Below are 23580 nucleotides of genomic sequence, written 5' to 3' on the forward strand. Positions count from 1 at the left end.
CTCACAGGTTTGAGAGCTGTCTGATGGCAGTGTCTTTCTCTTACTTCCTGCACTGGACCTGATTGACAATGTCATGCCACATTAAAAAATGAAATCTCCAACTGACTTAGTAAACTGTCACTAGAATCTTGTCCCGTTAACTACTCAGCCTGAGCAGGCACCTACTGAAGATGCTTTCTTGCTCCTTTTTTTAGGACCGTGGAAGCTGGATACTTAAATTGTATTGCATTCAGAAGTTTCATTAATTCAGCTTGTGTTACCCAACTTTGCAGGAGAACTAAACTGATGGTGGGAAATTTTAATTAGAACATGTAGCTTATGCTCAAATTTTATACAACTCCTTTAATAGAGATGGTGATAAAAAGATAAATCTACTAGGAAGCCTCCATTTTAGACTACCTTGCTTATTTTTAATGCTGTTTGATGGTTAAGGGTTGAAAACAACTCACTACAAAGCAGTTGGTGTCCAGCTTGAAATATAGGTCTCAGGAGGTTTTGCACAGAATCAGACTTTTAATTATTATCATTTTTTTCCTTGACTGCAAGGCAACATGTAACTTAGTACCATTAGAAATAAAAAGATTATTGATTGTCTTGGTGTCTGTGTGAAGGAGCATGTTTACCAGCAGTTGAGTTAAAGTTCTAAATCACTGTTTGCTGGTCAAGGAAAAGTTTACAGTCCTACTACGCTGGAATTCTGAAATGGCTGCCAGGATGATCACTCAGAACTTGTTAGCAGGACAAGCTGGCCAAAGATGCTTGCTGGTCTGCTAGCTTACTTTGAGTAGCTGTTTACCCTGAATCTCTGCCTTAAAGAACTGTGAAAGCAGGTATGATGAAGCAATACAGCATTACAAGTGTCTATGTCTTGCATTCTTGCCTAACAAATGAGTTAAGTGCAACTGGGCTCATCAAGCTGGACTGGAGCCGCAGCAGATTTAAGTTCCTTTAAGTGAAATTGTTCCAAATTAAGGTTTGAATAGGGAAAAAAATTGCCCTGCCCTATCTCACACACTTCCTCCTCCCCGTCACAAAATGCAGAGAACAGGAAATATTAAAAGCACACTTTTTTTTTTTTTTTTTTAGCTACTCATGATAATTTGGAATATCCTTACACTGGTTGATTGTTTTAAGCTTGCATCCGGATACTCAGTTCTTAACAACTAAACAGCAGGTTATTTATGAGTGACTTGTGTCTTGTGACTGTGTCCAACACATGATGCCTTAAATCTGGATTACAGCAAAGTACTCATAAAGAATGCCCTTCTAAAGAGCTAGCTTGTGGTTTGGATGTTGGTGACAGAGTAAAAGCTAGAAGAGTTTTAGTCTCCTTCAAAACCACAAAAAATTGTGTGTTGTTCTTTTGTATTGGCTAGGGGGGGAAATGAAAAAAGAATCTTGGGACTTTAATCCTCCATTACTCCAAATGAGGATTCCAAAGATGTTAGACAGTGAACTTGTTCTTGTAAACAGCTCTGCTTTAGGAACTGTTTGTTCCTTATGTGAGTCACTGCAATGACAGCTTTTTTACTAAGCAGTTAATGGTTCTCTAATTCAATACATAATGTCTTTTCTATATTAGAAAGATACTATTAAACAAAATTGGTTTATTTTTAATCTTGAAACTACTCCACAGTATTTTCCAGTCCCCATTCAGAGGAAAAAGTGGAATTTTCTGAAAAGTGGACTTTAGAGCATTTACCGTTAGGCAGTTTTGACCCATTACTGGCATTCTTCGGTAAACACTGTTTTTTGTTTGTTCTCTTGGTAATAAGTAACAAAAGGAACAAATAAATGAATTACAAGTTTAATCATGGCTATTTTAGTCTATTCAGCTACAAAATGAGAATCACGAGTGTTATCCTGCAGCTTATACCCATACTATGCAGTTTAGGGATGGTTACCTCACTTCTGGAGGAAAGCAGAAGGTAAGTGTTCTTTGTCTTCTGCAACTGTCTCTACTGTTTTGTTTCTCTTAACACAGAGTATAAACATCCAATGCAGACATTTCTTATGGCATCTTGCTTAGATATCCTATGGAAAGACAAACTCCTTCTTGCTGTATTTCAAGGAGTCAAATAGCAATGCTGTATCCATTTATTTTGGATGTGTGTGACACAATAAAGATAACTGATAGCAATTGAAGCCATATTCTTGCAGGGTGGTGAAGCTCAGGCACCTGTTTTCTATTGCACACTGAATGTTAAAGTACTTAATCTATTTCTTTCTGAAGACACACAATTTTATGCTAACAGTACTTGTCTCACTATTTAAAGTCTGCCTGTGCCTAATCTTTGAAAATATAGCCTTTTTCCTTTCACTGCAAGTATCACTAGGAAGTGAACAAAGCCTTAATCCCTACAAAATTATCATGTGGAAACAAATAAATCGCTACTCTGTCAGAAATATCTATATGTCATTTATAAGAATGGCCAATAGTAAGTGATGAAAAAATTGTAAGTCTCATGTTGGAGCAAGTCCAGAGGGCCACAAAGTTGATAAGAGGACTGGAGCACCTGCCCTACAAAGACAGACTAAGAAAGTTGGGGTTGTTCAGCCTGAAGAAGAGAAGGTTGCAGAGAGACTTCAGAGCAACATTCCAGTGTCTGAAGGGGGTCTACAGGGAAGCTGGAGAGGGACTCCTCAGCAGGAAATGTAGTGGTAAGACAAGGAGTAATGGGTACACACTGAAAGAGGGGAAATTTAGGCTAGGGACCTTATAGATCATCTAGTCCTAACCACCCCTGTCATGTGCAGGGACACCTCCCACTAGATCAGGTTGCTCAGAGTTCTGTGCACCCTGGCCTTAACATCTCAAGGGATGGGACATCCTCAGCCTCCCTGGGCAACCTCTTGCAGTGTCTCACCACCCCCACAGTAAGAAGTTTTTCTGAACATCTAGTATAAACCTACTCTCTTTTGATCCATTCCCCCTTGTCCTGTCACTACATACTCTTGTAAAAAGTCCCTCTCCGTCTTTCTTGTAGGCTCCCTTGAGATACTGGAAGGTCACAATTAGGTCACCCCTAAACTGTCTTTTTTCTAGGTTGAACTGTCCCAATTCTCTCAGCCTTTCCTCAGAGGAGAGGTGCTCCATCCCTCTAATTATCTTGGTGGCTTCTGCACTTGCTCCAACAGGTCCATATCCTTCCTGTGCTGAGGACCCCACAGCTGGATGCAGCGCTCCAGGTGGGGTCTCATCAAAGCAGAACAGAGTGGCAGAACCCTCTCCTTCACCTGGTTCCCATGCTGCTTTGGATGTGCCCAGGACATTTGATTTTCTGGGCTGTGAGTACACATTGCCAGTTCACGTCCAGCCTCTTATCCACCAGCACCCCCAAATCCTTCTCTCCAGGGCTGCTCTCAGTCTGTTCATCCCACAGCCTGTGTTGATATTGGGGGTTACCTTGACCCAGGTGCAGTATCTTGTACTTGGTCTTGTTGAACTCATGAGATTTCCATGGACCCACTTGTCAAGCTTGTTCAGGTCCCTCTGGGTAGGACCCCATCCTTCAGGTGTGACAGCAGTACTGCTCAGCCTGGTGTCATCTGAAAACTTGCTGAGGGTACACTTGATCCCGCTGTGTCCTAATGAATATATTAAATATATATAAATATAATAAATATATACAATGAACATGTTAAATATGAACATGTATGGACCCCTGAGGACACCACTTCTCACTGATGTCCATTGGGACCCTGAGCCACTGACCACATCCCTCTGGATGCAACTGTCCCAACTACTTTCTTATCCATCTAACAGTCCACCCATTGAAACCATCTCTCTTCAAATTAGAGAGAAGGATATTGTGGAGGACTGTCGCAGGACTTTAGAGAAAGCAGGATATATACAGCCTTGTCCACTGATGTAGTCACCCCCCACAGAAGGCCACTACATTGGTCAGACACTTGCTTCTTATGTTTTGATGGTTATTATTTTGGCATTCATTCCAATAAAAGTACAGGACTGAAATGTTCATTTATAAACAGTCCTGCCAGAAGATACAATCATTACAGGGAATCCATAGCAGGCATCTTTGGCCAGCAGCTTGGCTTCCTAGTGTACCAAAAACTACAGCTTGATGATGGTGCTAGCAACTACAGTGGGCAAAGGTTATGTCCTCATGTGATGCTATCATGTCTCTAAATTCAAGAGAGCCATGCCTCCTCTCTTAGCCAGTGATAATTAAGAAACCAAGGGTTGTTCTTGAGTCTTCACTTTTGCAGCTGATGAACTCAACAGTCCTCTATTTTGAAGTATGGCTCAACAATAAATCACCAGAACTCTGTGGCCTGAGCCTGTATAGAGCATATTGTGCAAACCAAGACAAGGTGCAAACAATTCTGTGTTCTGATTGTGAAATGGCTTTTGCTTTCCAAAGAGTACCCTCCTATCTCTCAAACCTCTCAATAAAGGATCACAGGGAACTTATTTTGATTTCCGTGCTTGTCAGCAAAGTTCTTGCTTTCAGCTGTCACCTTCAGTGAAGTTCAGAAATATGCTTCACTATAAACTTCTCTAGCACCTGAATACTTGATAATCACTAGCAACAAGATGTATATCTCTCTTTAGAAATCCTCTGAGACATCTCAATATATCTCTAAGGAACCTGTCAGTCTTCACCCTGAGGTGTCAGAATATACACTGTTACTCAGAGATTTACAGTCCTACATCAGTAAGGGAATGAAAAGGTCATATGTGCAGGCATCTTGCACATATACAAAGGAACAGGCTGATTCTCAATCATTTGCTAGAGCAGTAGATTCTAATTTATTTCCACTGTTGATGTTACTGTCTGTTAAGTGGTGGGAAACTATTTCATAGAATACTGTACAGCAACTTTTCAAGCATTACTTGCTTATTACGAACTATCTGTAAGATGAGCAAATTACAGATGAAAGTTGTTTTTGAAGAGGCTGGAGAGCTACGTCAAATTTTGAGTACACCAGAATTTCGTAGAACTGCAGAATACTTTGAAAAGTCTAGGTTGAAAGGTACTCCTGGAGGTCTTATACAATGGTCTGTTCAAAACAGGGCTTTAGATTAGGTTATCCAGGGATCCTGTCAAACAGTGTTAATGCTTCCAGGGTAACCTGTTCCCTGCATTTCCCTGGGTAACCTATTTCAATGTTTAATAGTTATAATCACAGCTGTTAGGTTTACTTTAATAGTCAGATGACATTTCCCCTGAAGCAACTTCTGCATTGTCCCTCTATCTTCTATATAACTACCTTCTAGATCTTAGACTTTCCTAGAGAATTTTCTAAGAGATGCTGTACACAATTTTTCTTTATTACTTTTGAGTTATAGACCTTATATAACATAGGTAAGGGCAACTAAAGTGGAATTACAATTTCAAAAATCTTTATCAGTTCCCAGGCGGAAATATCATTCTGATCTATGTAAGCACGCATGCTTAGTCAGTGTTTGACATACACACACCTTGCAGTAAACCTCAACAGCTGGAGAAAAAAAGCTGACCCCTAACTGCTCATGAGAAGGAAGAAGAAAGGACTCAAATTAAAAGTGCCATATTGAATCTAATCACAGTCTTCCTGTGTCAGGGCAAAGAGATAGAATCATAGAAGCATAGAATCAAAGAAGTTGGAAAAGACCTCTGAGATCATCAAGTCCAACCCTTGATCCAACACCGCTGTGGTTACTAGACCATGGCACTTAGTGCCACATCCAGTCTCATCTTTAAAACCTCCAGGGACGGAGAATCCACCATCTCCCTGGGCAGCCTAAGCCAATGTCTGATTACTCTCTCCATAAAAAATTTCTTCCTGATATCCAACCTAAACCTCCCCTGTAAACCGCCCCTGGCAGAGCTGAAGACTGTGCCCTCTTGTCCTATTGATGGTTGCCTGGGAGAAGAGACCAACTCCTACCTGGCTACAATCTCCTTTCAGGTAGGTGTAGAGAGTGATGAGGTCACCCCCGAGCCTTCTCTTCTCCAGACTAAACAACCCCAGCTCCCTCAGCCTCTCCTCATAGGACTTGTGCTCAAGTCCCTTCACCAGCCTCGTTGCTCTTCTCTGGACCCGCTCCAGCACCTCAATGTCCTTCCTGAACTGAGGGGCCCAGGACTGGACACAGCACTCCAGGTGTGGCCTCACCAACGCAGAGTACAGGGGAAGGATCACTTCCCTGCTCCTGCTGCCACACTGTTCTTGATGCAGGCCCGGATGCCATTGGCCTTCTTGGCCACCTGGGCACACTGCTGGCTCATGTTCAGCCTCCTGTCCATCCAAACTCCCAGGTCCCTTTCTGCCTGGCTGCTCTCCAGCCACTCTGTGCCCAGCCTGTAGCGCTGCAGGGGGTTGTTGTGGCCAAAGTGCAGGACCCGGCACTTGGCCTTGTTGAACTTCATTCCATTGGAATCAGCCCAACTCTCCAGTCTATCCTGGTCCCTCTGAAGAGCCCTCCTGCCTTCCAGTAGATTACTCCATACCTAACAGTGATCATTAATGGATGCAAAGAGAGAAATGTAAGAACAAGGCAGATGTTCAAAGCCGTCTACCTCATTACCAGCACTTCCAGCTGCCAACCAGTGGATTATGGATTTTGGTGCACAGAGTCCAGCAGAGAATTAGTGAAAGGGAATTCTGTATAAAATGGACTTCTCACAAGTTTAGTTCTATATCTTTATCAATCACCCCAATTCCTGGTGCCATGGACAAAGCAAAGCTTCATGCTTCCCTACCAGATAAGAATTTGGAAGGTCCCTATTGTATGGAGAGAATTCTTCATTCTTTGTCTCATTTTTCCTGGGTATAGAGATTGGGCATATTTGTGCTCTTCCCTTTTTTACTTTTTTTCCAGAATACCACCTATTAAAAGCAATATCCTTAGCCAAGGACTCTTTTCCTGCAGGTCCTGAATTGAGGTCAGGGGACTTTTGGGAAGAAGCTGTTTAGGAGCAGCAAGCAAGGCAGGTGGGAGTGTGTGATACAGACACTTCCAACAGTAGCTGTGGTGCATATTTACTGCATGTGTGTGTGACAGCAGAAAGTCTGAGGCATCAGAGCCGGTCAGGGTCAGCTGATTATATAAAAGGTTGCACAGCAACCCTGTGATCCCTGAACTGTTCAAGATTCAATAGCTAGAAAGAGGTTGATTTATCATCTCAATAACAACTTACTGCTTTTTTTAAACTGAACACAGAATAAATGGCACAAGAAAGTTGGAACAACTGTTATATCTTTCTTGTCCAAACTGCAGATTTCTCAGTCTAATGGAATCAGGTTATATTTATTTAGATTCCTGACATGTTTGTACAATCTGAGGGGGTCAAAGAGCAGAGGGTAAGGCCCTGCCTGCAATGCAAACCCATACATACGTCACACTGGAGGAGCTGCAACCTGCTAGGCTCAGCAAAGAAAGTCCCAGTGTAGAGCAGAGACAACAGCATTAACCTGGAGAGATGCAGAGAGGGTGAATGAACATGGAAGCATGTAAGGCTAAATTGGAATAAATTACTCAGAGCAAACCAAGCAAGTTAGACTTTCATCCTTGATTCCTCTGCTATCTAACATTGTTACATATGAAGATAAGGTCACCAGTAAACTACTGACACTGGTTTTTAAAATTAATAAGTCATTCTACAGTGCATCAGTTTTTAATATCTACCAATGGATGCTTTAAAGAAACTTCATTTCTACTATGGCCTTTCATTTAATGAGAACTGCAAGTTTGATGGTGTTTAAAACTGAAATGTACAAAATGAAGAGTCACTCTAAAAGAAATAGGCCTAACTGCAGAAGTGTTCCACTTGAAAAGCTGAACAACAAAAAGATAAACACTTGTCTGCTTTTTTTCCAGCAATGTAAGTTAGTCTGTTACCAAGTATTTATGAGTTTTCTTTCAACTCAGGAAAACATTTACATTTTTAGCCAGGCCTAAGAGCAATGCCAATAAGGTTAATAAGCTAAAAAAAGTCACAAAGGTTTGCATTGAAGTGTTGCATCTATTCAAGATGTGCTGCTGTGCCTTTGTCTTTAGCTTTGCATATCAGGAAGCAAAGCCACTGAGTGGGGGACTGCAGATGTTCTCTGTGTATTATTGTTTCATTCTCTTAAATAACATGACCCATCGGAAGAGCATTTGTGTGCGCAAAGATATACAAAAGGGGAAAATACCTGGCTTATTAAGTCTTCAAAGTGTTTTTAATGTAATTTTAAACCACCAAGGAATTTAATATTAGGCAACTGTTTATACAACTAAGTACTGCTATGAAAGTGAAACAGAAATCAGCTTGAAGATGCTTCCAAAATATTAGCCCATGGTTTAAATGCAAGCTCACATGTGATTTTAGTGTACTGCCCAGGACTATACTGGAATGTTTTGTTTGACAGCTCTTCAGAAAAAGCTTTCCTTCGGGGAACAAGAGAACTGAATGCTCCATCTCCAATAGATTGTGAACTGAGCAGCTGGAGCTCGTGGGGGTCCTGCGACCCATGCACTTATCAAAGGGTAAGCTGTTGGTGAAAGTCTTTGTTCCAAAACCACAACCAAAGGGATGCTATCTGTCTGGTTATTGGTTATGAGAAAATATCAGATTGCTACTCTTAATATTGTACATTCACGATTTGATAAAACCCATAATCATTTCAGATCTGAAGCCATAGGGATAAAAGAATAATGTACAATTCTGTCAAGAGTTCTCATTCAAAATGTTTTCCTCACACAAATTTTCTCTTCTGGTCTTGCAGATGTTTCTGTTAAAAAGCAGATTTTTATTTTCTTAGGGGAGTTGTTCTTATGAGACTTCAAAAATAAAAGATGTGAAAGCATAAAAATATAAATGATGCACTTCTTTCATGAAGTAAAAAAAAAAAAATTAGTGAAATAAACTAAATAGTGAAAAATAGCATCTCTTGATAGGGGCTGAATATTGATAATTATTAATTCAATATTGTTTTAACCATAAGATGTGCCTGTGGAATTTCAACTAGATATTTCACTGAAAATGCTTCCTTTTGAAAAGTTCTCAAGTTCATGTAGAAACCCTTCAGTTCTGATAAAATTCTTTTTTCTCTGTGGGCAATGTTAATAACGTTATTTGTCTTTCAAGTTTCGATCTAGACGTATTGAAAGATTCGGACAATTTGGTGGAAAACCATGTCTGGAGGCCCTGGGAGACACACAGACCTGTGAAACCAGTGAAATCTGTCCTGTAGAACCAGAAACAGACTGTGGTACTGACTTTCAGTGCAATTCTGGTAAGTCTTGTTTTTGTGCCATATAATGCCTTTACTCAGAAACTACATTTTACTTAGTGCTGTAAGTTAAATCAGTCTCCACTGAAGACAAAATACATACACAAAAAGAGAGATATGCTTCAACGCTTTTCCAAGTGGAGATGATTTCCTGAAGCAAGACCTTATGCTAGCACTTCAAGTCTGTGGGCAGGTAGGTTCAAAGCTACAATGACAGAACCACAGCATGAACAATGCTTAAGACAGGGTACATTCCTCTCATCTTCCATTACAATTTGCATCTAGTTTAAATTCTTCTGTAATTTCTTCTCCATGATGAGAGGCTGACCATACTGTGAGTATCCTTTCTTCTAGCTTAGCTGCTCCACCTGCTACTGAATCACCATGTTTTATGAAAAATCACTGGGGAAAAAAATAAACCTAAGACTGAAAGAATTTTAACAGAATGGATATGGAAGGTTACTGATCTAAGTGTTATGATGGATGCTAGCTGGAGACCAGAATGCATCTAGATTGAAAGTAAGATATAAATTTGTAAAGCGATACATGCGTGGCATATGAATGAATGTAGTGCTCAAGATTTATCAAAAATCAGAACAAAATAGGAAGAGTTAATAGTAATAAATCTAATCAAAAAAGAAATTGAAAGATGGTAAGTCAATTTTGAGTGCCAAGCCATTTTTGGTATTGTTTTAAAATCAGAGTAGTGCAAAGAGAGAAATTAAAAATTGAAAACTAAGTCTTTAGCTACTAGTTCACAGGCATTACTGCCTTTACAGCTGAGGCAGATGATACCAAGAAGTGTTGCTTTATTATTCTGGGGCTAATTTATCTAAATCTTTAGATCCTATAGGGGAAAAAAAATTAATCTTTGTAAAACTTGAGATATACAACCTCAGGAAAATTACTACTTCACTGTTGCTTTAGAACACAAATCACTGTAGTTTTGGACCCTACAGTGGTCATAGTATTCAAATAATATTGTCCAAATTGCAATTATTTAAATAATTTAGAAATAATTTTTTGTTAATTTCCCCATAGTCTCTTAATACAAGAAAAAAAAAAAAACAAACCCAAAACAATCAACATAACCATCAAAGTTTAATATAGAAACAATCTCAGTCTGTAACAACTTTCTTCAGATGACAGCAGTTCTCCTGTGACTTACTTTTCTCAGCCATCCCAGTAATTCCTATGTAAATACAGTAGTATGCAGGGTTTTTTTTTATTTGAAAGTGGCAGAGTGTAGAATTTTAATCCCTACTGACAATAATAGAAATATACATAGAAGAAGATCTCAATAAAGAGTAGATGAGGGTGTCATTTAAAGCCATCTTGACAAAATGCATTCATGCAATATTTTATTCTTTGATTAGGTCGGTGTATAAAGCAACGACTTGTGTGCAATGTAGACAATGACTGTGGAGACTTTTCTGATGAAGATGCCTGTGAATCTGACCCACGATCACCGTGCCGTAACCATGACATTGATGTGTCTGAAGTTGGTAGGACTGCAGGGCAAGGGTATGTAGTGAAGTAAAAAGTAGTATTGGGCCTGGTGAAGAGTTTAGGATTGTCTTGAAAGTTGGCTGAAAGTGCTGGGGCACAGTGACATTCCCAAAAGTGGAATCTGAATAATGTTTGCATTTGTATTCAGAAATGATAAGTAGCTTTTGCAAGAACACTCAACTACCATTTTATTTTGTTTTCTTGTGGAGGATAAAATATTTATGCAGACAGTGTAAATCAATCATAAAATTAATAAACAGAATCATACATAGATATTACATGAATTAACTTAAAATGCATATTATTCCAATTTAAAGTTTCTATTGATATATTTCAAGTGATATTTCATAACAAAACAGTAATTCCCAATTAGTTTACCAAAAAGCATGTCTAAAAGGGAGAAAATTTCTCTTCATTATTTATACAATGGGATGCCCTACTGCAACAATTGTATGTCTGCAGCTTTTTTCCAGCACTGAATTCGCCATTCCTGGGATTTTTGTTGTTTACAGGAGTTTTTATCATTAATCTAAGTTAAAAATTAATCTTTCTGTTCTCAGACTCCACTGCATTTCTTTAGTTTTAAACAAAAAGAAAGCATGACATTGTTTATCTACAGAGTTAGAAGACAGCTATCCAAACTGAACAGATGAAAATAGAAGTGTAGTACAGCACCACCCTGTGTTTAATGAAAAGGATCATCCTTTTAATTTCATTTCTTACCGTCTAAGAGCAAAAATCCTTCTGTTTAAACACTTAGGCAATTTTAGAAGTAATTTTTGTAAACCAAGAACGTAGGCAATTTTAAAAGTAGCTTCTTTATTATTTTTACTACAATCTATTACTAAAATCCCATGAGAAAACCTTGTATAGATATGCAGTGTTGATGCTGGAGACTTTAATGATTTGATTACCACTTTTTACATTCAGATAGGTACAGGCATTTCTCAGATGTATGTGTTGCAAATACTGAAAAGATTCAAATATATGAACCAGGCACAGAAGAGCAAAAAAATCATACTGAATCCTCCAAGGAGCAATTAATTTTGGAAGTATTTCTTTTGCATCAGTATATAGATGCAAAGAGCTTTACAGCCCATGTGCTTTTCTCCCTTGTTTTGTAATGATTCAGATTTCCTTTCTTATGCTGCAGGAAATACTGTTATTTCACCAGGTCACATCCTGCAAGAAGAGACAATACTAGGAGTAGCTTTATATTCCTTCTACAGATTTGATGAGTGTTGTACACAGTTGATAATGGAGCTCCTACCAGCAAACAAACTAAGTTAAGAAAAAAACAAAACAAACCCAGGTTAAATACAGCTTTTGAGATGTACTTTTAAATCTATAAAGAATGCTTTCTCACAAATATGTTGGTCAAGCAGAAATTATTTTTACCTCCTTTTATTCCTAAGGTTCTCACTGTGTTTGATGTTTAACATCTTTTGTTTATTTCTTATACATGGTCCTTAAAGAGTTTTAAAAAAGATATATCCTTATATGCATTACTCAGATGAGAAGACCGCAAGAAATGAGGCAAGCTGCCTGGATGAAGCAAGATTCAGTTTCGTATCTCCAGTCCCCATCTCTTACATAGAATGACATTTCCAACCTTCACACCATTGTCTATAGGTGCTGATACCCTCTCTTTTGTATTTTTCTTGTAGAAGTAATATTTTAGGGATGCAGCCAATGGCCAACCCATTTGACAATGACTTTTTTAATGGTCTTTGTGAAAGAGTGCATGATGGCAACACACGGACTTACTACCGCAAGCCATGGAACGTGGCTGTTCTCACTTACGATGTAAGTTTAAGTCCTGTGCAAAATAAGATGTGTTCAACTGAATGCTGAATCCTGGCATCCTCTTGGAAGACTCAGCATATCTCTTGAGTCAGGCAGCTGCAGCTTTTTAGCATCAAGGTTGAGCTGAAGTCTAGAGGAAAACAAGTTATGTTATCATTTACTTTGGCAGTTAAGCTCAGTTGTGCCAGATAAACTCCCACATGTTCATTGCTGCACCTTTGCACAACAAATGAAATTGTCTGGAATGTTTACAGTATGAGTGGATGAGATGAGCAGAAGTTGTACAGAAAGGATTATGGTACCTAACTTTTACTGGGTAGAGAAGCAATTAAGCTAATTTTTCAAAGGGACTGAAAAAAAAAAAAGCAGGAATAGTATTATGATACTCTGGTCCTACTTAGTTTTCCTCTGTCCCGCTGACAAAAAAAATTTAATAGGCTTTTGAGTTTCAAACTATGACTTCCAGTGAGGCCTGAACACAAAAAATGTTGATTGTTGCAACATTAATGTCAGATGCATTTCAGAAATCAAAGCAGTATTTTGCTTACCAAAAGTTTTGCCTTTCCTGCTAGAAGGAACTTCTTAAAACAAATACAGTTTAAACCAGCTCCTGCCCAAAATGAGTAAATCTGACCCAAGAACATTGCTTATATTTGATTTTGAGGTAGAACCATTTTCAGTTATTAAAATTCTATATTCTGCTAAAGTAAACAACACTGAAATAGGCATTACAAAATTAGTTATTGTCTGCTGTAAGAAAAGAAGGGAAAATCATAATTCTGACTCATTTCAGACGTCAGGACCTATTAGCGGATCTTATCTCCATTCTAGGAAAGAGATGGAGACTATTATTACTTACACAGAATCACAAAATCTTCTGAGTTTGGAAGGGACCCAGAGGGATCGTCGAAGTCAACTCATGGCCCTGCACAGGACCATCCCCAAGAGTCACACCATGTGCCTGACAGGATTGTCCAAATACCTCTTGAACTCTGTCAGGCTTGGTGCTGTGGCCACCTCTGGGGAGCCTGTTCCAGGGCCCAACCGCCCAAGATGCTGGATGAAGCACCTTTTCCTACCATCTGACCTGAACCTCCCCTGACAAAACTTCAGACCATTCTTTCGGGTCTTGTCACTGGTCACCAGAGAGAAGAGATCAGTGCCTGCCCCTCTGCTTCCATGTGAGGAAGCTGCAAACCATGTAAAGGAACTGTTAATTCTCATAAGTTACTTTGACAGTGTTAATGCTGAGATTTAATACTTGCTGAAATATTTTCATTGCAGTTTTCTCTTCACCACTGAATAACCAAACTGATTGAGATGAGGTGGTTTGTGGAGGGAATGGTATTTCTGTTTCCATTTGATTTGTTTTAAAAGAAAAAAGAGCTGTAGGAAAATGTATTGCTAAGCAATGTAAAAGATTTGAAGTGCTACATAGATTTTTCTATTACTGCCTATTTAGTTTTCTCATACAAACTTTCATTACCTTTTCTCAAGCAAAGGCAGACAAAACCTTGGGTTTTTTATTATACAATCTTTTCACTATCTTTTCTCAGACAAAAGCAGACAAAACCTTCACATCGCTATACTACCACGACCGTGCAAAAATGTTTCGAGAGGTCTACGTGGAAAACCAGGACCACATTAGTGTTGACCTGTCTCTGAAATACACACCTACTGATGGACTCAGAGATGGTTTAAAAGGAAATGTCAAGTTTTACTATGGAAAGAATAAAACCTTAAGTTCCATCCTGGAAAGCTCCACTGAAAGGGTGAGTTTAATTCAACTAAAGGTTTTAATGAAAATATTCTACCAACAGTACCATTTATACAGTGTATAAACACTGCTCAGAGATAACAAAAACATCTCTGTACTATCAACCCTGAGTTCAGCACAAATCCAAAACAGAGTTCCACACTAGCCACTGTGAAGAAAAGTAACTTTATCCACAAACTAGCACAACATGACATTATGGCCTAATCCGGCAGCTGTGTGCTGAGTCATATATGGTTTCTCACCCTGTATGCTAAGGTCTGTGATCACAACATGCCATCATGTACAAGGCATATCAATTCCACAGTGCTGATGTGCACCACATGAAAGTAAGAATAGAACTGCCTTAACTAATTCAGATTTCTCAGGTTTGTCAGCCTGGTTATCTAGGACCAGTTCAGAGCTCTGGAGGTCAAATGAATATAAGGGAAAACTAGTATAACTTTCACAATCTGTTAATTAAAATAAAGACAAAGGTCTGTACTATAAAGATAAATTAACACACAACACTGACTTTGCATTGGTTTGAGTTTTCTTGGGATGGAAAAACTCAAACCATAAATCTCCACAGATGCAAGAGATCAAGTTCTGTAGCTCAAGGTGTTTTATGGACTGCTTATAGTCAAATGTCCTGTGATAGGAGTTTTGGCCTCAAATTTTTGCTTGGAAATCAGAGAATGAGTCACAATCTGTCACCAGCTGAGTTCTATCACTGTAAATTCATGTGGCTGCAGGGTAGTGGAGTGGTAGTCTCTGGATGGAAACCCTCCAGGGCTCACCTGCAGTTGAAGCCAGGAGAAGCCTGGAGGCATTTGGAGATCTAAGGATTTTGTACATCCTGGTTAGTAGGACTATTGCACCTGCAAAATTTCCCCACAGTCATTTAGATGCCTGCAGACTTCTGCTAGTCTCAAGCAGCATCTGAGTCAGCAGTTTAAGATCCTTCAAATGGTGCCAGCTGTGTGATGGTCAGGTGCTAGACCCTTTTACAAACCTCCTACTGGGCACTACTGTTAATGGAGTCACATAAGTACTGCACATAACAGTGGGGTTTGGAAGGCATGTGTTTGTTTAAATTCTTAATTAACTCTTTCACAAGATTTTATTTCAAGTATTAAGGGCAGTAGCTAGTTCCTAGTTTAGAATATGAAATGAAACCACCTGGAGTGGATGTTACAAAAGTATCAGTCGCTGTAGCTAGACTTAAAATGCATGTATGGGTCAAATGACTCATGGATATTTTCTCTCATTAATTTTCATTTTGTGATATTATTTTGGGGGCTTTTGTTCTTAACTGGAACTGTGTCCTTCCTTCTGATAGTCTGGGGGTTTTGTTTTTAATTGGAGCTGTGCCCTTCCTTTTGACAGTCTGAGAATAACAGGGAAGTCATCCGAAAAAAGAGAGAACTTAGTTCTGCTCTGACTACAAACAAAGACAAAACTCCATCTCACCCAGAGTGGGCAGCTTCTGTTATCTATAAAGAATTACTTTTCAATGTTATGAAAGTCAGAAAGCCACTTTTGGTAGACAATGTCCTTAAAGAGAAGAACTTGTTGTCAAATAGATCACAAAGGGCTTGCTGAAATTAGTAAGGGAACAGTTCTATAAAACTGGAAGAACTGAAATTACTTAAGTCTCTTGCTACTTCTTTAGTTTAAATTAGAGAAGGTTTAGTTTTAATCAAACAAGTCTGACGCTCTTCCAAAACACTAGATTGAATGCCATGTTTAAAAGTGCTGCAGTTTCTTTACAAATAAAATAGAACAGATTTTCCTGCTGTGCTGCATACCAGAATGGCACTCTCATCTCTTTTCTTCTTCCTCCATTCAGAACCAAACCTTTCTGTATATAAAAGGAAAGATTCAGCTGGGAAGATTCCAAATTCGGAGTCGTGATGTCCGTCTCTCAGATAGTTTCCTAAATGATTTAAAGTCTCTGCCTGCTGAATATGATAAGGGGGAGTATTTCAAGTTGCTAGAAATTTATGGAACTCACTATGCAGTCTCTGGAACTGTAGGAGGAAAATATGAACTTGTGTACGTGCTGGACAATTACGCTATGTCTCTAAAAGGTATGCATTTTTTTGGCCTTGCTGTGGTAAAAATGCTCTGGCCAAGTCTCCAGGCATCCAAAGAGATGTATGATGATCGATCTGTCTATATATTTATATGGAGCAATACTGAGAATAACAGTGTGTGCTGCTTGTGGCATTACAGAATTACATGAGTTCAACAGATATTAGAGTCAGCCTTTCTAACTGACGGAATTATTTGAAGTCTCTATTTTGAGTCTATAACTTAGAGGGATTAAAAAAAAAAAAACTAAAAAACCCCCAAACCAAACAAACAAAAAACTAAAAACACCTCTTGAAAATAGTAGGAATAGTAGTTGCTGTGACATGATTTAGAAGAGATTCCCAAAGCCTAGAAAATCTGCCTAAACCTTAAATCCAATTTCCTAGTTGGTATTGTTTTGTGTTGCAATCACTCTAAGAGTATGGTGGTGAAAAAAGCAAGGATAAAATTTAAGTACTTCCTAGAAGTCATATGGTGCACTTGAGTGTGTTGAAACTGATTTCATAGCCTTTAACGTTCACACTGGAATTTTCCATGTCCTAGTTAAGATAGGAAAGTAGAAATTTAATTCCTCCCTCATGTGCAGTTCAGAGATATGTGGGTTTGTGCTAGATTAAAGTGATCACTCTTGAATAAAGTTTAAAAAGGCAATTCTCACATGATTTTGGAGATCAGAAAATAAGTACCTGCTGTATGCAGCACCAGCAACAATATTACCACCAGATATTCAGGCTGTGCTAAGGGGCATCAGGTGAAGATGTCACATATCCCACTGTTAGTTTGTTCAGAACCTGGAGACTGTGGTGATAGATTTTATTTTTTTTTAAGTACAAATTTTAACCACAGTTCTTTCTGAACACAAAAGTGAAGTTGCAGATTATATGTTTTGAGTTTATTAAACAGAAAGGAGGTGTTGGAGACAGTACTGGATAGAGGAGGATTAGAATTTATGGGAATAGTGTACTTGTAAGAGATTAGTTGCCTTGATTAACTTTATGGGGAAAATGAATGGAGAAACTTGCTTGAGGTTAGGAGATGGAGACTGGGAGAACTGAATAATTTGGCACATAGGGTAAATGTTAAGCAGATGTGAAAGAAAAAATCTCAATCTAATAAATGGAAAGAATAGTTCCTAGAGGGCCATTTGCTTTCAACTAGATAAGAAAAACAGAAATTCATTTTTAATATTTTCCTAATCACTATAGATCATACCTGCATCTGTGCAGACACTTCAAATACAATCACCCTCACATTCATTTCATGGAAGATGACAAAGCAGAAGATAAATGGGAGGAAGAAACACATAAGCATTTTCAATGACCCCGAAATGTATTCTCTACGAATAATATCACATTATTTATGGTCGTTCAACCTCTCTAATCACCTTTTTCCACTTCCAGGTCTCACTGTAGAAGATGTGAAAAAATGCCTTGGCTATCACTTAGGTGCTGGTATTGTATATTCTAACATTGATGCAGATTTTAATATTGGTGGTGAACAATGTAAAAAGATTCATGTGAGGAAAGGATGTAAGTATGGCCATAATTTACTTTATGTCTTTTGCTCAAGAAAAGATGATACCAGATGCTTCCCCTTTTATAATCAATATAGTTATTGCTTTTAGTAGACCAATATAGGTGAGGCTGACACACTCGCAGGCTCTCGAGACAGCCTGAGAATGTGTTCTGAGCACACACACACACACACACATGAACACATCTACATGATGGATACATACATACACACACATCACTGGCCACACAGGTAAATACAGACAAAAGTATAGCACTCAGGCACCAACGGCTTCATCCTGTTATCTGATCAGGGTGAAAGTCTTTTAGTGGGTAATATCACAGAAACACAGGATGGTGGATGTTGGAACAATTCTTTGGAGGCCACCTTATCCAGCTCGCCAGCTCACACAGTTCATCTAGAGCAGGTGTTCTTCCCAGGCAGCAGAGGCCTCAGAGACTTCAGGCCATCCACAATATACACGGATAGCCAAGACAGATCCCTCTAACAGCTGACATTAGACATTCAATTGAGCCAGCAACTGGATTGTTAGAGTCTCCTAGTACTGACTCACAGATATACAACATGAGTCCCACAGCTTCACTCCCACCACTCAGGTGGCACAGATCACCTGATGCACCCCAACACACGCCCACATACACACTGTGGATGTCTCCAGTAAGTGGCCTTAGTTGCCCAGTCTACCCAGCAGTTGGTGCTTGAATCCTCTTACCTCCAGTTGCCTTAGACAGGTATAGCCTCACGTACAAATAGGTCTCTCAGTCAAATCGGGGACCTTGAGGTCTCTTTCGTATTTGACCTAGACACCCTGGTCACTCCACTAGCCATCTCCTCCACTTGTCTCGCTCTGCATACATAGAATCATAGAATCACAAAATGGTTTTTCAATGAGATCATCTGGTTCTAACACTCCACCATGGGACGGGATTCCACACACTAGATCATGTTGCTCAGGCTCCCATCCAATTTGGCCTTGAACACTTCCACAGATGAGGCATCCACAGTTTCTCTGGACAACCTGTTGCAGTGCCTCACTGCCCTCTGAGGAAAGAACTTTTTCCTATCATTTAATCTAAATCTCTCCTCTTTTAGTTCAAAACCATTCCCATTGTTTTGTCACTATTTAACCATGTAAAATAATCACTCTCCTCTCTTTTAAGCCCCTTCTAAGTACTGGAAGACTGCAATGAGGTCTCCCCAGAGCCTTCTCTTCTCCATGCTGAACAGCCCCAACTCTCTCAGCCTGTCCTCAGAGGAGAGGTGCTGCAGCACTCTGTCCATTTCTGTGGCCCTGCTCTGGGCTTGCTTCAACAGGTCCATATCTTCCTTGTGTTGAGGACCCCTGAGCCAAACACAGGTGGTGTCTCACGTGAGCAGAGCAGAGTGGCAGAATCCCCTTCCTCTTCACGCTGCTTTTGATGCAGCCCAGAACACAACTGGCTTTCTGGGCTCTGAGTGCACATGGCCGGGTCATGTCCAGCCTTTTATCCACCAGCACCCCCAAGTCGTTCTCTGCAGGGTTTCTCTTAATGAGTTCTTTTTATAGTCTGTACTCATGTCTAGCATTTCCCAACCCAGGTGCAGCACCTTGCATTTGGGCTTGTTGAATTTCATGAGGTTTTGGTGGGCCCACTTGTCAAGTTTGTCTGGATCCCTCAGGATGAAATCCCATTCTTCTGTTGTGTCAACTGCACCACTCAGCTTTGTGTAATCTGTAAACTTGCTGAGAGTGCACTTGATCCCACTGTCTATGAGATTGATAGAGATATTAAATAGCACTGGTCCCAAGACATTCCTGAGGGACACCACCCACCACTTGGCTTCCACTCGGACATATAGCCATTGACCACAACCTTCTGGCTGTCTCCATCCATACAATTCCTTACCCACCTCCAAAACCCATATCTCTTCAACTGGGAGATAAGGATGTTGTGTGGGACTGTATCAAAAGCCTTATAGAAGTCTAGGTAGATTACATCAGTTGGTTTTCCCTTCTTTCCCTTGCAGTCACTCCACCATAGAAAGCCATCAGATCTAGGCCAGAGTAACATTTTCTTTGATACCTGGCTCTCAAGCCACTTCCCTGCTAGTCTGGCTTAATACCTTCTAGTGATCACCCATGGCATATCTATCCTCACTTGCTCCAGTTGTTGGCACTACAAACACCAGGTCCCTGTCAATCATTGTTCAACCCTGGGTGCTGGTACACAGATCTCCATAAACATGCAAGCACACAGAATAGAGTCCCCTTGCCCTAGAAAATAGTTAGAAAAGGAGTTTAATGGTAAGTCAGGACAGACTGCAAAGATAAAAGGCAGTACATGGCAAACAAGCTTACTGATCAGTCACCTTTCTATACAGAATCATTTTTACTTTTATGCCTCTATCTTCCCATATTTGTTCCTCCCAAAGTCACCATGGTCACCCCTTACCTCTTCATTGACACTCCTCTAAATATAAGCCAAGTATTTAAGTTTGTGCAATCCCAAAATACCATTCTATGCATCCAGAGAGCCATTCCATTGACTTCTCTTGGTCTTGACTCATCCTCAGCCTCATCCTGCAGTGCTAATGGCTCTGCTGGGACAGACTTTGGAGGAGTCAAGGCAGGGGCTCCCTTTCTCTGATTAGCCTAGTTGTGTTCCCTTGACTGTCACTGTTCCTCTCTGCTCCCTTGTGTGTCTGGAGATGGGTTTTGTTTCACATGACATAAAAATTGCAGAAAGGAAGGAGATTTAATACTGAGTGCAGAAGAGGCTATTAATTTAAGTTCTCTGCTCTCATGTTTGAGTTATGAAGCAAAAGATGTTACTCTTGTATTTGCTGCCCTTTTCTGGTTCTGCTCAGGTGACACAGTAGCATTATGCATATTATCTTCAGCCTGTTGTCAAATGACTATGATCTCCATAATATCTTTCAATTTGTCATATGCCTTCTTTTCCTTTCAGATATAGGGTTTTCTACTTTAATTGCAAAATCCCACATAAAAGGTGGCAGCAAAGAAAGATCTGCTACAACCAGTTAGTGAAGAGTTTTCTCTACAGTCATTTTACAAAGAGGGACTGGTAGAACTAGAGGGACAACTGTGCTTCCAGATGCATGGGCATTAAACACTCTTCTTCTTCACCCTCTCTTTTTTCTTTCTGTAGCTGAACATACTGATGATGCAGTCATTGATGATGCCTTTTCCTTAGTTGAGGGGGGAAAGATTGACTTTTCAGCTAAAATAGAAGAAATGTTACTACGAAGATCAAAAATGGTTGATGTAGAGGATTACGTACAGTGGGCGAAATCTTTGGTTGATGCTCCAATAGTGATACAGCAAAGGGTAAGTACAGCTTATTCAAAGCTGCAGCTTTTACAGTTTTAAAGTTTTGTTCTAAGGTGGGGGCAAGATGCCAAGTTTATCATGAACTTTCAGGTATTTTCTTCATCTCGACAGTTTCTTCAGATGCTTACCCTAGTGATGGTTATATAAAAAGGATTCAGAACTGTGGAAAAGTGTGTTTTGCATGGGCTTTTTTTCTTCTGCAGCATTCTCCAATACATACACTTGTTCCAGTAAAGATGAGAGATGCATATTTAAAGAAACAAAATTTGGAAAGAGCAATTGAAGACTACATTACTGAATACAGTGTGTGCAAATGTGAACCCTGCAAAAATGGAGGCACTGTTGTGCTGGTAGATGGAGCCTGTACATGCCTGTGCTCAAGCTATTTTAAGGGAATTGCTTGTCAAATTCCCAAATCTACATTAATTGAAGGTAAGTACTCCAGATAAACTAAAATGAGAATATTTGTTGTTAACAATATCCTGACAAAAGGAGCCTTCATAAGGACAGAAGTATTTTATAGCACTTCATTATACCTACTGCTGGCAAATCTCGTGGGTATAATGGTGTGGAAGTAGGTGTAAGTTGCGGGGTTCTTTCCATAAAGAGGGTACTCTAATTATAGAGTTCATTGTCCCACATACATTATTGTGTCTGGAATGATGTGAAGTCCCAGTACACAGGAGCATTGTTGAAGCATGATGCAGCAGTGGTAAACTGCTTTCAGGGAGAAAGCAATCCCAGCATGTCTTAAACTATTTTGTCTTCAGTCTTGTGCGAAAGTGGTACATTTGCAAACATATGATCACATTTCAGAATTACTGTGCTAGCTTAATATTTGATTGGGCTACAAAAGGGAAGAGGAAGAAGAATGCAGTTCAGCAACTGACAATGTAAAAAATTTATTGTGCAGTAAATTCATTCTCTATGGCCAGGTTTTCAAAGCACAGGTGATCTGTGCTTTAAAATCTGCAATCTCAAAATGATCCTTAGAACTTGATTCCTAGGATGAAAAATTGTTGAAAGCCTGGGGCTCTTAAACAGCGCCACTGACAAGAGCATTCTCAAAAGCTAAATCTGTGCTTTGGGTTGAGTGCTGCAGGCTGCAATGATCTGCAGAGTCACAATAGCTAAGAATGTAAGAGTTGAATCATGGATTCCTTGAGAGAGGTAGGTGGACTAATCCTAATATTATGGTGTCTTAATACCAGTTATCATTGATGGAGGCTGGAACTGTTGGAGTGCCTGGTCCACCTGTGTCAATGGAGAAAGCACTCGAACTCGCCAGTGTAATAATCCTGAACCAGGACCTGGTGGCAAACCATGCCAGGGAGAAAGCATTGAAAAACGGCCCTGTGAAGGAAATAAATAGCTATGCTCCTCAAAAACAGGTAAGTAGCTTATTTAAATGTGTAATTGAAGTTTATAATAAATGATCAGTAAATACTTGGAGCATTTTAGAGACGTAGTTGACGAAGTGCTGGGTAAGTCCACTTACACCTTTCATTTAAATAATTTAAATCTGTTCTTATACAGCTGATCAGCTACCTTGTGTCAAATTTGAGAAAGGTTAGATTTGTATTTGAATGTTTTGACAAGTAATTTTATATTACAGAACTCAAGATTAGAGTGGATTTCTGGATAAGAACAGACTAAAAATACAATTCCTAAAGACCCAGATTTCATGTCCAGTCAGACTTCCCATCAAACAGTTTATGTTTTAGAGAGAGGGGAAAAGACGTATTTCCCAGAAAAAAAATATTAAGACAGTTCAGGAAACCAAACTCTCTTCCTTGATAAATAGAATACTTAAGTCCAACAAAGCTAGTGTTCTAACAGTTTTGGAACTTTTAGCTTGGAGAAATTTCTTCACCTGCTGAAAACAAGAAGATTGCATATGTGTTCGACAGTAACAGTTCCCATGCCTTGGAGAAAGTGTTTGGGTTTTCTGCTTAACATATTGGTGTAATTTCTTTATCTTCTGGGAAGTCACAAGGAGGAAAGGGGTGGCAAGATAGGGAAAAAATGTTGAATGTTTCTCCAGTGAAAGTCCTTGATGATAATTCTTGCGATATCACCTCAACTTGTACCAAAAACATATAACCGAAGACTTCTTCTATGTCTCCCCGCTCTCAGCTTCAGTACAGTTCAGCTACATCTAATATTTTACTACAACCTGAAGAAAACATGGCCACCAAGGCTTAACACCACTGATAGGCCATCTAGCCCTACATAAGGGAATTGAAAAAAAGGGAATTATAATTATTCATGACACATGCATATTTATGTATTTTTCCTGTGTTATGTCATAGTAAAACCTCTGAAA

The 23580-nt window shown here is 39.5% G+C and overlaps 1 protein-coding gene across 2 annotated transcripts; it reads left to right on the plus strand.

Moving 5' to 3' along the window:
• Nucleotides 1-1794: 1794 nt before the first annotated feature.
• Nucleotides 1795-22645, plus strand: C9 (complement C9). 2 transcript variants are annotated; one of them, XM_027878688.1, is made up of 10 exons: nt 1795-1928; nt 8362-8479; nt 9081-9228; nt 10602-10749; nt 12402-12540; nt 14097-14312; nt 16146-16386; nt 21073-21251; nt 21458-21686; nt 22460-22645. In XM_027878688.1, exons 1-10 carry the CDS (start codon nt 1795-1797, stop codon nt 22624-22626), a joined length of 1719 nt encoding a protein of 572 aa, XP_027734489.1. In that variant the 3' UTR covers nt 22627-22645. The 2 variants fall into 2 exon arrangements, with proteins under 2 accessions (XP_027734489.1, XP_027734490.1); XM_027878689.1 differs by lacking the exon at nt 8362-8479 and having other exon boundaries at nt 1804-1928.
• The last annotated feature ends 935 nt before the right edge of the window (nt 22646-23580 follow it).

Source organism: Empidonax traillii, unplaced genomic scaffold (genome assembly GCF_003031625.1).
Source record: "Empidonax traillii isolate 1590-97213 ecotype Southwest subspecies unplaced genomic scaffold, ASM303162v1 scaffold44:size1908036, whole genome shotgun sequence".
Taxonomy (NCBI): Eukaryota; Metazoa; Chordata; class Aves; order Passeriformes; family Tyrannidae; genus Empidonax; species Empidonax traillii.